The following is a 13181-nucleotide window of genomic DNA, read 5'->3' as shown; positions in this document are numbered from 1 at the left end:
TTGCCCCCCAAAAGCAGATGGTTTAAAGGGCTCATGTCATGGAAGGTTTGTTTTCATAAACGGCATGTTTTCATAAACCAGGTTGCTTATATCAGTGGTTCTCAACCTGTGGGTCGGTCCCCACTCCCCAGATGACAGTGAAGTGTCAATTTAAGGACTTTTAAGACCTTTTTAATACCTCAAAAGGAAAAGTTACTATGAAAACTGGTCAAACATTGGCCAAATTGTAAAAATGATATAGGAAAGGGGCAACAATTGTGAAAATAGCAGATCTACAGCTTTTCTTTTGAGAGCTTGTAGATATGCTATTTTCACAATATCTATATGTGGAACAGAACTGAGTCAAACTAAATGTAATGCCTCAACTCCTACAATTCCAAGTGCTTATCAGGGTGGGAGGACCCCAGTTCGAATATGATTATTTTGGGGGGTCCCCAGTTCAAATATGATTATTTTGGGTACAGCCTGAAAAGGTTGAGAACCACTGGCTTATATCTCTCGCAAAACCTGGCAACACATAGCAAGCCATCAATAGAAGCAGTAAGTATGGCGGAGGAGGAGGAAAGCAGTGCTCTCCATGGTGCTCTCCTCGACTTGGAGGGCTTCGAGAAACAACTACAGAGCTTGTTTAAAGATGGTTTCTCGGGTCACGCGGTGCAGGTGGACTCCAAAACCTTCTTTTCCGATTTTCGCAAGGTAAGGCAAGAGTTTTTAAATAACTAGAAGGAAAACAAACCTTGTGGAGGAGAACAATTTCCCCTCCCCCAGTGACAGTTGGCTAACGACCCCCTAGCTCTGGTCCATACCGTTAGAATGAGTTCTCCTTAACGCTATGTTACTTAATAGCCGTTGCCCGCACACCCGTGGTAGCGCACTGTGCGCAGCCTCTCGTCTGTAGTCAAAATACAAAATACACTTTGGCTACCCACCAAAACAAAGACGGCTTTAAGATGTTGAAAGCCTACTTTCCTTAGTGGGAACACTCGGAGCCCCCCACCTCGAATCTAAAATACACTTTTTGACCAAAATTTAAAATAATCCACCGGATGGAAAAAATCGGGTAAATAGAAAAGAAATCCATTGATCAGATCTGCAGAGGGCGCAGTGGAGTAACTAAAACATTTCCCCCATCCGGTGGATTATTTTACATTTAGGTCAAAAAGTGCATTTTAGACGTGAGGTGGTGGGATCCGAGTGTTCCCACTAAGGAAAGTAGCCTTTCAACGTCTTAAAACCGTCTTTGTTTTGTTGAGTAGTGAAAGTGTATGTTTTATTTTTTACTAGAGACGCAGCCTGCGCTACCGCGGGTGTGCGGGCAACGGCTCGAAAGTAACATAGCGTTAAGGAGAACTCCTGACCCTATGGACCAGAGCTAACGACCCCCCACGTAGCGTGAGCATGCTTACTATGCTGTTCTATTAGACAAAAGAAGGAAGTGTTCACATTTTTTCCCTTTTTAAAATTGTTGTGTTTTTTGGGGTTCGGTTGTTGTTCATCGTTGTCGGGCTACAGTACCTAGTACTCACACACACACGCGCGCGTGGAGAAGTCATTAACATTAGCCGTTTAGCTAATTCACTGATGATAATCCATGCATGTGGTGTTTTATCACAACAATAACTGAATGCATGCAGCATGGGTTGTTGTGTCACCAAAATGACTGTCAATAAGTTGTCAATGACCGTTACTGGTCAATTAGTCAACTAACCTGTTCAGCTAGCCCAGCATTAGCCTGGTTAGCTTAGCATTTGTTCAACAAACATCTAACCTCGCGTCACCAGTCTTTCCACCTCGGAGGAAAAACAAACACCAAGTCGTTTATGGGCAACAACTATGGATATACATTCAGTAAATGTGTAGTGGATTAAATGCTGGCTCATATTTGAGGTTAATACCCTGTGAATGCTAATGATGATATAAAGAGCATTATTTAATCATGTCATCATGATTTGTGTGCATGGGGTTCTCATCTTAAACAAGCTGCGTGCTTAACTGAGTCTTCCAGTTTAGTAGACCTTGTATTGTGAATGTTGTACTTCCATGTACTGTGATTCTCATGTCTTACTAAATAAAAGTACATCAATCAATCAATCAATCAAACAAACACTTCTCACAGAAACATGAATGAGACATATTGTATATTATTGTTTTGTATGTCTTTAACTGTCTCTATGAATTGAATACACAGGACCACAATGGAAACAAGCCCTCAGGGCTTTTTGTGTTATCCTTCTTGGCACCATTGTATAATAGTACCACTGTACTATTAGCAAATTGTTAATAAAGTATTCAATCAATCAAATCCAAATGTACCAGGAAGTCAAACACTTCCCGAGAAGCACCAGTGAATTAAATGTGTTAAAGTGATGAGACTCGAATACCCCCCAAACAACATAACAATTGCAATTTAAAAATCTTTTAATTCTAAATTTAAATACGTTTTACAGCATTAATTGTATACAAGCAGTAAACATACAATGCAGATATTACATAGCATTTGAGTTTGTATTTCTAATTACATTTCACACAGTAATCCATCCAGACTCTTTCTTTCTCTTTCTGTATGTCGGCATGACTTTTTAAGTATTATTTTTTTTTTAACTCTTTATTTCCAGAAGTTTTATCAGACAATACATAAAATCAAATAGTACAAAAAAGCAACAGAAAAATTAGCAGTAAAAAATAAAATAAAAACATTAAAAAAAAAACAAGAACAAATAAAAAGAGGTCATGGGGACATTTGGTACCAGTAATAAGACTGAAACATGTTAACAGGATTTTAAGACCAAATAAGTACAATATACCATAGGGAGGACAACCAGCCATCATCAGAGATCTGGCACGCTATCTAAATAGTCCAGCCATTTCCCCCATCTTTTTTCACCCAACTCCTTTTGGAGCCTCAAAGAGTAGGTCATCTGCTCTAAGAGATGCAATTGTCTCACAATACTGACAAATAGTCCCATAGTAGGGCAGTTTTTCTGCAACCAGTTCTTTGTAATAGTTTTTTTGCTTGCTGCAAGTAGGATCTTAAGCAAATAAGAGTCATTCTGACTCAGTCCATCCGGGGTTTGTCCAAGATACAAAGATTCAAATGTAGTATTGATACTGAAAATAGTATCTCCACATTCCCTCCAGCAGTCCAGCTGGTTCCCAGTTTGTTTAGACTTCTGTTTGGGAGTGATAAAGAAGCGGATTTGGTTTTTCCAGCAAAAGTCTCTCCAGGTCAGGGAGTTAGTAGTCGTTGATTGTGTTTCCCATGAATCCGACCACACTTCATCACTTATGTCAAGTTATTTTTCCCATCGTTGTTTCACATATATCGTAGAGTCCTTATTCAATGACACAATTCCATTGTATAGTTTACTTATAAGACCTCTATTACTCCCTGAGTTATAAGCATCAACAAATACAGTTATTATAGTTGGTGTGATCCCCGGATTGGACCTTTTTTATTTTTTTCCCGAAAAAATCCCTTAACTGCAGATATCTGAAAAAGTCCTGCCTAGCCAGCCCATATGTCTGACTCAAGTTTTCAAAACTGTCAATATCCGCTTTTTTAATAATTGTACATATGGAGGTGACACCAAGACGAACCCATTGTCTATATCTGCCGTCCAGTAATGCTGGTATGAAGGCAGGATCGTATACTGGCCAGCTTAATAGCTTCCTCCTTTTGGAGTTGGAAACGTTTAACCACTTCTAACCATATTTTAAATGAAAAATGTACCCATTGGCTCACTGTCTGAAACATTCCTTTCTCTCCCTCAGTGCAACCTAGTAATGACTGTATTGGTTTATCCATTAAGGGTAGCTCTATGTTTTTCCATTTAGCAATATAGGACGGGTTACACCAATATACAAGGGGTCTCAGCTGTACTTTTTAAGTATTCTTATAATTTTTTCATATCGCTCTCCCTTTCTCTAGCTGGTGGAGGAGTACACATGTCACTGGCAGACTCCACTGCCTCAACTCAGGATCCTTGAGCTTGCTCTATGCAACTTTGATCCTTACCTGTTTCCAGCAGGCTGTGATGATGTGCTCTCCATGCTCAGCAGTCTGGCCTTGTAAGTAACCCTGGTGGAGGCCTTTTGTTACAACTATTAGGAAATGGGATGCAAATGTCAAGAGTCCATTTCTTGCCCGAACAGTAATTGATAGGATTTCTGTTCCCTCACAGGAGTGTGTTTGAGCTCTTGCTGTTCTTTGACAAGAATGACTTCAATCAGGATCCACTGAAACACTTCACTGTTAAATTCCAGGTGAGGCTTCAAACCATTGTCGCTTAATTATGCATTTCTGTGAAGGGATTTGACAGCAGCTGTCATGGGTGCTCCTTCAAAGCACCATTACTGTATATTTTTAATGCAACCTACTGTAAGTATAAATCACAACTGCACCCTCCCCTGATTCCTGTGTCTTTACAGATGTCTGGGTGCCGGTTATGTGTTCCACATAGAGTAGGGCTTTTCAAAGTGAGAGGCTGCCATTTATTCTCTTTTTTTCCCCCTACTGTTTTTCAGGAATGTCATATGTGCCTTGCGAGGCATCAGAATGTTCACTTGCTCCAGGTAAGCAATTGCTTACAAGATGGGGGGCCATGGGCGAACTCCACTCTGCAGGCCATCCTCTCACAGTCCACATTACCTCAGCCTGAAGGTATGTAATGGTGAAAACATATTTTATACCTGCCACACACACTCCCATCAACAACCATAGTTTTTGCATTTGTTTTATTGTATGTTCAATGTGTGTAAATATATTTTCCACTTAAATAGTTGTTCTTAGAATTTTTTGTAATGATAATTGCCCAGGCTGTTTCATCCTCTAACCCACTACCAACTATTAACACATTGACCGCCAGAGGTTAATCTCATAATGTACTCACCAGTGCCAACGTTTTATTGTTTTTTTTTTCACGTTGCCATAGATCTTGTTAAAATCCTTAAGATTGAGCCGTACACGGTCTGTTTACATCGGCGACATCTCCCTGCGTGTACCAGTCCAAACCACGTGTCAAACGGAGCCGCCATGTTTGAGTTCTGACCGTTTATGTTAACATGGGAAATGCGAGGATGAAAAACTACATGTTTACAGGGGCTTTTACAGGGCTTTTTGTGTACGACTTAGAATGGAGGCAGACGGGAAACAAAAAACGGGATCGCACTTCCGGTCGATTTCGGGTGGTGTTACACTGAAAATGGTCCCCCTAGAAAATTGAAAAAAAAAAATTTGAAAAAAAGGAAAAAGCACCACAGCCCGTAGGCTACGGGATCGGCGCTTAACCGTTGGATTTAACGGCCCGTAGAACTACGGGCCCGGCGGTCAATGTGTTAATGGCAGATTTAGTTGTATCTTATTCAAATTCTACTGCAGCTAGTACGGAAATATCCTAGATTAAGCTTATATTTAGATGAATGAGTCAATACATTTTTGTGTGGGAATTACCTAAACAAAATGTACTTTTCATAAGCCCTGCACATTTAAAAAATTTATCCAAAACCCAGTGCAATCAATAATGGGTTATCCCACAAAAAGAGGTTTTAACTAGAACGCACTATAAAATCGTCTGAACAGTCAAGTCTGTTAAATATATTTCCGTACAAATCCTGTTTATCAGTGCTTCCACAATGTGTACAGGACAGCTACCTCATTCCACAAGGGAGAATGCTGAATCTTCACAGTGGTGTGTTAAAAGTCAGTCTGTTGCATTGCTTACTCTTGACTACTCGGTGCTCTTCACAAGAGTTTGCCTCTCATTGACTCATAATTTCACGTGCCAGCTGCTGAGATAGCCATGCAAAGTGCTAAGCTGCTTGTCGGGATAAGACTTCAGTCTCTTACCCAAGGACACTTGGATGCATGCAACACCCAGAGTTCATCGAATCCAACTGTGAGCCTTGCAACACCCAGAGTTCATCGAATCCAACTGTGAGCCTTGCAATTAAATGTTAAGTTCCGTTATTCCTGCACCATGTGTGGTGTTGGGTATCATTGTTGCGTTCGTTTTCAGTGTATCTGCACTACTGTGACGAAGACTCATTCTAGTATAATTTAAGTGACACTCGTTCCTTATTAGCTCTCCATGATGAAACTAAATTGACGTCTCTCCTCTTTGACTCCACAGTGGACAGATATATCGGCTCCCAGCTGCCGGTGTTGTTGGAGCTGCGGATACGCTACCTGTTGACCTGTGAGAGGGTCAGTGAGGCTATGGCCCTGGCCAAGTGCTGCTCTAAGCATCCCACGGCAGGGCAACATCACTTCTTCCTCCAGGTGTACCTCACCTGGCTTCACAATACCTCCCAGCATGACCTTCTGAACAAAGAGGTGGGCTGAGTGACTGTGTTGTATAGAGATGAGGTGTACACTGCATGTGTGATGTGTATGAGGGAGGACTGTATAATAATATTGAGATTTTATCTAAATATATTTAAAAAATATATATATTTCTAAATATTGTGTTAATAATTTGTGCAATTTGAATCCAGTGAAAACTTTTCTCAGCCATGCAGCTTACACATGAATAAACATTAAAGGTAGGGTAAGTGATTTGCAATTATTCAAATGATTGCAAAATGGGTCTATGTTCTGATAGTGCTCATTACTATAGAGTGTCCTGTCCATATAAGGAGTCTCCATGTCTCTCCAACTCTTCATAAAACAGAAAATGCATTTTCGTTTCAGTTTCATTTCCAATTTTATCCAATCAGGATAGAGAACTCAATCAGGATACAGATTAAACAAGTGAAATTGGAAGTGATGACACTAAGAAATGAGCAGACAAAATTAGAACTGGAACACTATAAAAATGAAGCTTAAAAATGGGTACTTTCTCCTGATTGGCTGAGATTTTGACACCTACCGAAAAATGTATTTTCTGTTTATTAAAGAGCTGGAGAGACGGGGAGACTCCTGTTACTGAACAAACACTCTATAGCAATGATTACTATAAGAATATAGTGCTTTAACCTTTAAAAAAAATACTTTTTGTTTTAACCCAAAAATATCACTTACCCTACCTTTAAATAGATAAATTGCAATTATGACACTGAACTTTTTTAATGTGTCTATGACTGTCTGTCAATCTCACGATTATAAAATAACCGGCCCAGCCATATTGCCAACACACTCCAAATGGAATAGAGACTATTAGTAGTAAAAGGTAGGGTAAGTGAATTTTTTGGTCATTTATATTTTTTGATTAAAGTACTATATTCTGATAGTGATCATTGCTACAGAGCGTTTGTTCGGTCACAGGGGTCTCTCCAGCTCTTTAGTAAACAGAATATAGTACATTTTCAGGTAGGTGACAACATTTAAGCCAATCAGGAGAGAGCACTGAAAATGCATTTTCTGTTTAATAAAGAGCTGGAGAGACATGGGAGACTCCTTTTACTGAACAAACACTCTATAGCAATGAGTACTATCAGAATATAGAGCTATTTAACACTTATTTTAACCAAAGTAAATCACTTACCCTACCTTAGCTCATTCACTGCCAGATTTATTTCTGTCTGTTTGCCCACTGCCAGCAATTATGATCGCATGTCCAATCGTTTGTAAACAGACAGGGTATGTGTGTGCGACGCCCAGACAACAAACATTCCGATTGTCTCGGAGCCCTTCTCATTCAGCCCAGTGTAAACAAGCCATTTCTCGTCAAAATTACACGGATCACTCACTTTTTCAGCTCGCCACAGATGTACATCCCTTATGATAGCGTTTCCAACTGTTTGTAGACACACAGGGTAGGTGTGTGAGTGGCCCAGAGAACAAAATTTCAATCCGCGACAATCCATTCTCCAGTAGTAGAAGTTTGTAAACAGCGCGTCTGAGCGGAGCACGGCGGAGAAATACGAAGCTGAGATAATGATAAGGGGAAGATTTAAACAGGGGGCAGACGGAAACGGAAATCTTCTATTTCCGTATCCGGGTGTGTTACAATGAAATGTATCACTTCGAGAGATGAAGGACGGTGGGATCTATATAAAATTGGACGTTTTTCAAAATTCAGTTTTTTACGTCAGTGGCAGATTTGGTCATTGGAAAAAAATATGTTTTTTACGTCAGTGGCAGTAAATGAGATAAAGAGTATTTTAGGAACTTTATTTATTTATGCAGGACGGAGTAGAAAGACATGCAACACAGCAGGAATCGAACCAGGGACACGCAGTACTGTAGTGATTACACATCCAATTAGATACTCTTCTGTGCCCTGAATGGAACTTTAATGATGTAATGGCACCTTTTTCCCCCTCAGGTGGCTGCTCTTAATGGCAAAGATGCTGTTCGCATCATCTGTAATATGGAGAACGAGGAAAAGGATGACTCACTACTGGCCCTCACCAGAGTCTTCCTCTCCCAGCAGCTCGGAAGAGGAGACATGGACCATTTGTGGTAGGTTTTACTGTAAATAGAAATCCACAAATGATACTAAAGTGCCATTTACACAAACATGACAGTGATACTCAGTGGACTCAATTCTTAATGTGTTATGTAAAGCACCTTGAATTGCCTTGTTCTTGAAATGTGCTTGCCTTGCCTTACAGTGAACTTGTCTTCCTATGGAGTAAACTACATATGCGGTTGAAAACCTCCAAAGAAGTTTTACTTGAGGAGAGCCATCAGGTGATGCTGTCTGCCACCAATGTCAATTCAATCTTCCCTTTCATCAGAGTCATTCTGGAAGAGGTGAGACATGAATAGAAGTATTTTTCATGTTAGAAGGAAGCTACTTTTTTGTGTGGACATGAACTTAAGACATCCGTTTTAGTAATTATTTGATTAAACGTTTATAGAATTCACTGATATTCCTCAACTTTACATATTTCAGAGTTAATAATCAACACTCTCATTTTGTCTATTAAGTTGGGCAAAGATGGGGTCCAGTTTTGTGTGGAGCTGTGTGCCAAGGCCCTTCAGTCCTGCCTTCCCTGTGATGTCGGCACCAAGTCCCTGATCTACAAGACCATTGCTGGCCTATTTCCCAATGACCTGGATATGTGCAGAGCCTGTGCTCTGCTGGTCTACTTCCTGGAACACACTGTGGAGGCTTACAAGATGGTCTTCCAGCTCTACACACAGCCTGACCAGGAGTACCATGCAGATGCCAGCCCTGTCAGCAACCAAGTTCGCTTTGAGTTGCTCCAGGTAGTGTAATGGCTTAATAAATCATGACCAAATATGTGTCATATACTGTTTGTGTCAATATCACGTGTGTGAAACCTGCTAATCCCTGTGCAAGTGTGCATTATTGGGCTCTTGATTGCAATTGTACATGTCGTTTAAGAAATCAATGGTCAACAACTTTCACAACAATTTGTTTTACTGTCTTTCTGTAGGTCCTGAAGAAGGACTTGTACTTTGACCCTGAGTTCTGGAACCTCATGGCTCTGCGAGCCAGCTGTTTAAATCTGATGAGTCAGACTGTGGAGAGCGCTGCCCTAGAAGAGATCTTGGAGTGGGTCCCTGACTACTGCACCAAAGAGCCTGATATACATTTAAGCAGCTTCCAGCAAAGAGCAGAAGTGGCACCCCAGGCAGGGGCGAAGAAGCGCCAGATGAAAGATGACAAGAATCATGTGACAAACAAACGGGCTAAGGCCAGCTCTGATGGAGCTGCACACTCACGTACTATGAAGGAAACTTCAATGGAATCTTTGAGGCGGTCCTTTTGGCAGCTAGGCAAAACACACCAACAAATAGACGAGGCTTCCACTTCACTTCTGTCTAAAATGAAGCAGGCAGCGGTGGTCCTTCCCAAACTCCCACAAATAGATGAAGCTTCCACTTCGCTGCTGGTTAAAATGAAGCAGGCAGCAGTGGTCCTTCCCAAACTCGGCTTTGCTCTCTGGCCACTGGTGCCGCTGCAGCAATACAGCAGCCAGAAGGACAGTGTTTATGGTTCTGACACGTGGTGGGACGACGCAGAAGACGACGACAGCAGCAGCGACTCTGACTGGTTGTACTCTGGCTTAGAATCCTGGTCAAAAGAGCAGACGCACAAGCAGAAGAAAGGCAGAAAACTCAAAAAAGATGCCACTTTCAAGAGACTGACGCTACAAGCAAACACAAATGGTAAATAACAGCAGACTGTCAGTTCTCACCATACTCAGACAATAATCTGTTATCACATACCCATACCCATGTTGTTAAAATTGTAAAAAGATGACCTCGATATGAGTCAGTCAGTGTACTTGTATGCGCAGAAGTATGTGCGACCATAAAATGTAGGATGCATGTCCCCATGTACTAGTGACAAAATTGACTAAATTAATTTTGTTTGATGATTCTGTATGTATACCTTAGTCATTTGCTCAATACATGAAGGCTGCCTTGTTTATCTGAGGGAAGGAAAGTATATTGTGCACAGATCGCCAGTTAGCTTAGCCAGTAGATACTAGGGGTAAATGCAAAACACATTCCTGTCCTCATTATAATTAACAAGGAAGCTATAGTGCTCCTAACAACGGGATAATTGTTGGACAGATGATGGAGCCTCCCGATTTGTCTGCTCACCATTTTCACCTGTCTCTCCCCTTCTCTCTTCCTCTCCCTCTCTTCTCGCTTGCTCTCAGCTGTGAGGTCCGGGTCTTCCCAGATTCAGCCCTTCTCCTGTCCCGAGTGTCTCTACGCCTTCACATCTCAGGACTTTCTCCACAAACACATGAAGAGAAGCCACAGTGACCTTTACTGCCAAATGTTGAAGCTTGGACAGATCCCCTCAGCAGCCTGTCAACAAATCACCAGCACTGCAGCCAGCCAGAAACAAGGAGACACAGATGAAACAAGCTCTTACAGTCATCAACAGCTTACCGAAACTTTAACTCGACCAGGAGAAGTAAAAACACACGAGCTGACTTCCTCAGGGAAGAGACCCCACACCTGTAAATTGTGTGACAAGAGTTTCAGACATGTAGGTGACCTGAAAAGACACGAGCCTGTCCACAGTGGAGAACAACCTTTCCAGTGTAAATATTGTGGCAAGTGTTTTAATGACCAGAGTAATTTGAGGAAACACGAGCGTATCCACACTGGAAAAAAGTCTTACCATTGCACGCAGTGTGGTAAAGCTTTCAGTCGGATGGATTGCCTGAAGATACATATGCGTGTTCACACCGGAGAAAAACCTTTCCACTGTGAACAGTGTGACAAAAGCTTTAGTCAGTTAGGTCTGCTGAAGACACACCAGCGTCTCCACACTGGAGAAAAACCCTTCCAGTGTAAATGGTGTGACATGAGTTTCAATGAGTCGGGTAATCTGAAAAGACACCACCAGTATATGCACACTTGAGGAAAACATTTCCCACACTAGCGAGTCAACACTGGAGGAAAACCTTGACACTGTAACCGGTGTGATGAGGGTTTCAGTTTCAGAAGGTTTCACCAGCGTGTCCACACTAAAACGTTCCACTGAAAAGTGTGTGACAATAGTTTAACTCTTTGACTGCCCGAAATGAAACATAAATTGCCACGCCACTGCCAGCGATTTTCTAGTGTTTTCTCTAGCCTTTGAAAAATCATAGAATATTCATCTCCAGTATGATCGATCCCCCGATCGCTTTAAAAGACGTATCCAAGTCTCGTAGAATCGGGGGGGAAGAAAAGCGAGCCACCGCGATCATCCATTCCATAGTTGTGGGCAGTTGAATGTAGGCTGTTTTCGCCAAAAAGCACCAAACGGAGGAAAAGGCATTCGAATTACAAGGAAGAGAACGGGCAGTTTTTTTTTTGCGATCACGTGACCCGCTGTTTCTCTCCTTCACAGGGAGCCAAAGGGTGACCCATAGGCGAGCAAACAGCGCCATCTAGTGGAAAACCACTGAAAACTCAATCTCGTCATTCTCATCATTGGCGGTGTGGGCCATAGCAAAATATGACGAGAAATCTCGTCATTGGCAGTCAAAGAGTTAAAGACCTGAAGCCGATTCTACAAATGTCTTCTAAAGCCGATTCTACAAATGTCTTCTAAATCCTAACTTATGTTGCTTATATCAGTGGTGCTCAAATCTTTTCATGTTAAGGACCCCCAAAATTATATGTATTTGACAGCGGACCCCCATCTGAAAATGTTTTGTTCCAGGAACCCCCACAAGCAAAGATTTGAGTTAAAAATATTGTTCAAAAATAGATCTACAAGCTCATAGCGTGGTACGAGAAGAACCACAGAGCAGGAGATGAACATGGCAACTGGAGCAGCGGGCACAAGACCGAAGGGGATGGAGGAGTTTCATCAATGGCCTATGTTCCTCATGGAATTTAAAGGCCTAAGTAAGTATAGCATGGCACAAAGTGACGCGCTATGAGCTTGTATATTTGCTATTTTTGAATAAACAAAGTACAAAATAAAATAATGGTTAAGTGGTTAAAGTATAGCTAAAAATCTAAAATGACACAGATGCTTTCCTGGTTTTAATGAGTTAAATTACTCCTGTGAGCTAAGAATCGTCAGTGTGTCCCACATTGGAGAAAATCCCTTATACTACAAACAGTGACATGAGTCTGTTGCTTAATCTGAAGAGAGACCAGCGTTTTGTGCACACATGAGCAAACCCTTTCCACTGTAAACGGAGTGGTCAGAAGCACTCAGTCTAGACATGTGGTCTTCACGTGCGAGCAAAACTATCCAACTTAACACTGGCTTATTTGTGAAAGCTCACAAATTGTGCGAAAGTTACTATGATGGAAATAATCCTATTTTGATTGATGTATCCCTCTTTTTCACGTTTTTATTTTAATGCTTCACCATTTTTGATGTCTCATTATAAAAGGGATGTAGATATGTTACATTGTGTAATGAATTGACTTGTAATGTCTGACTCAATGTAGGGATGAAAAGCTGTCTTCGATCTTTTTTTAAGGGATGCCCTATATTGCCTCTAAAATTGTGACATAACATCAAATTGCATCTCTGTCCATCTCTCACTGTCTAGCCATATACTGTATCTCCCTGTCTCTCTTCATCTCAGTCGCTCGCTCTTTGCGTATGATTTGCAGAGACGGTGCTTGATGTGGCCATCTTTAGTAAATTTGCCCAAAATAAAACTACTTCACAAGACAATGTTGGTGTAAATACGATCTTCAGCATTTTTTTTGAAAGATTATCAATTGTGATGCAATATAATAAAGTTGATTCTGATATACAATAGTGAGTCGTTGCATGCATGCTTGGGAGTTT

The 13181-nt window shown here is 41.2% G+C and overlaps 1 protein-coding gene across 3 annotated transcripts; it reads left to right on the top strand.

Moving 5' to 3' along the window:
* The first annotated feature begins 545 nt into the window (after positions 1-545).
* Positions 546-13096, top strand: LOC308080876 (zinc finger protein 292-like). Of its 3 annotated transcripts, none has more exons than XR_013932757.1 (11): positions 546-696; positions 3929-4068; positions 4182-4263; positions 4525-4660; positions 6129-6331; positions 8265-8401; positions 8554-8695; positions 8873-9154; positions 9346-10081; positions 10582-11436; positions 11912-13096. XR_013932757.1 is itself a non-coding variant. In XM_080422925.1 (10 exons), the coding sequence occupies exons 1-10, from the start codon at positions 547-549 to the stop codon at positions 11295-11297; spliced, it is 2724 nt and encodes a 907-aa protein (XP_080279051.1). In that variant the 5' UTR covers position 546; the 3' UTR covers positions 11298-13096. The 3 variants fall into 3 exon arrangements, 1 of the variants encoding a protein (XP_080279051.1); XR_013932758.1 differs by having other exon boundaries at positions 10582-11641; positions 11678-13096; XM_080422925.1 differs by having other exon boundaries at positions 10582-13096.
* Positions 13097-13181: the final 85 nt, after the last annotated feature.

Source organism: Gymnoscopelus braueri, assembly GCF_963280865.1.
Source record: "Gymnoscopelus braueri genome assembly, chromosome: 24".
Lineage (NCBI taxonomy): Eukaryota > Metazoa > Chordata > Actinopteri > Myctophiformes > Myctophidae > Gymnoscopelus > Gymnoscopelus braueri.
The sequence above is the reverse complement of the archived record's forward strand: the minus strand, read 5'-3'. Positions and strand labels throughout refer to the sequence as shown.

Excerpts from the sequence above, each read along its gene's own strand:
- LOC308080876 (XM_080422925.1), top strand. The coding sequence starts at position 547 with ATGGCGGAGGAGGAGGAAAGCAGTGCTCTCCATGGTGCTCTCCTCGAC. Across the intron at positions 697-3,928 it reads TCTTTTCCGATTTTCGCAAG|CTGGTGGAGGAGTACACATG; the intron begins GTAAGGCAAGAG and ends CCCTTTCTCTAG. Across the intron at positions 4,069-4,181 it reads ATGCTCAGCAGTCTGGCCTT|GAGTGTGTTTGAGCTCTTGC; the intron begins GTAAGTAACCCT and ends GTTCCCTCACAG.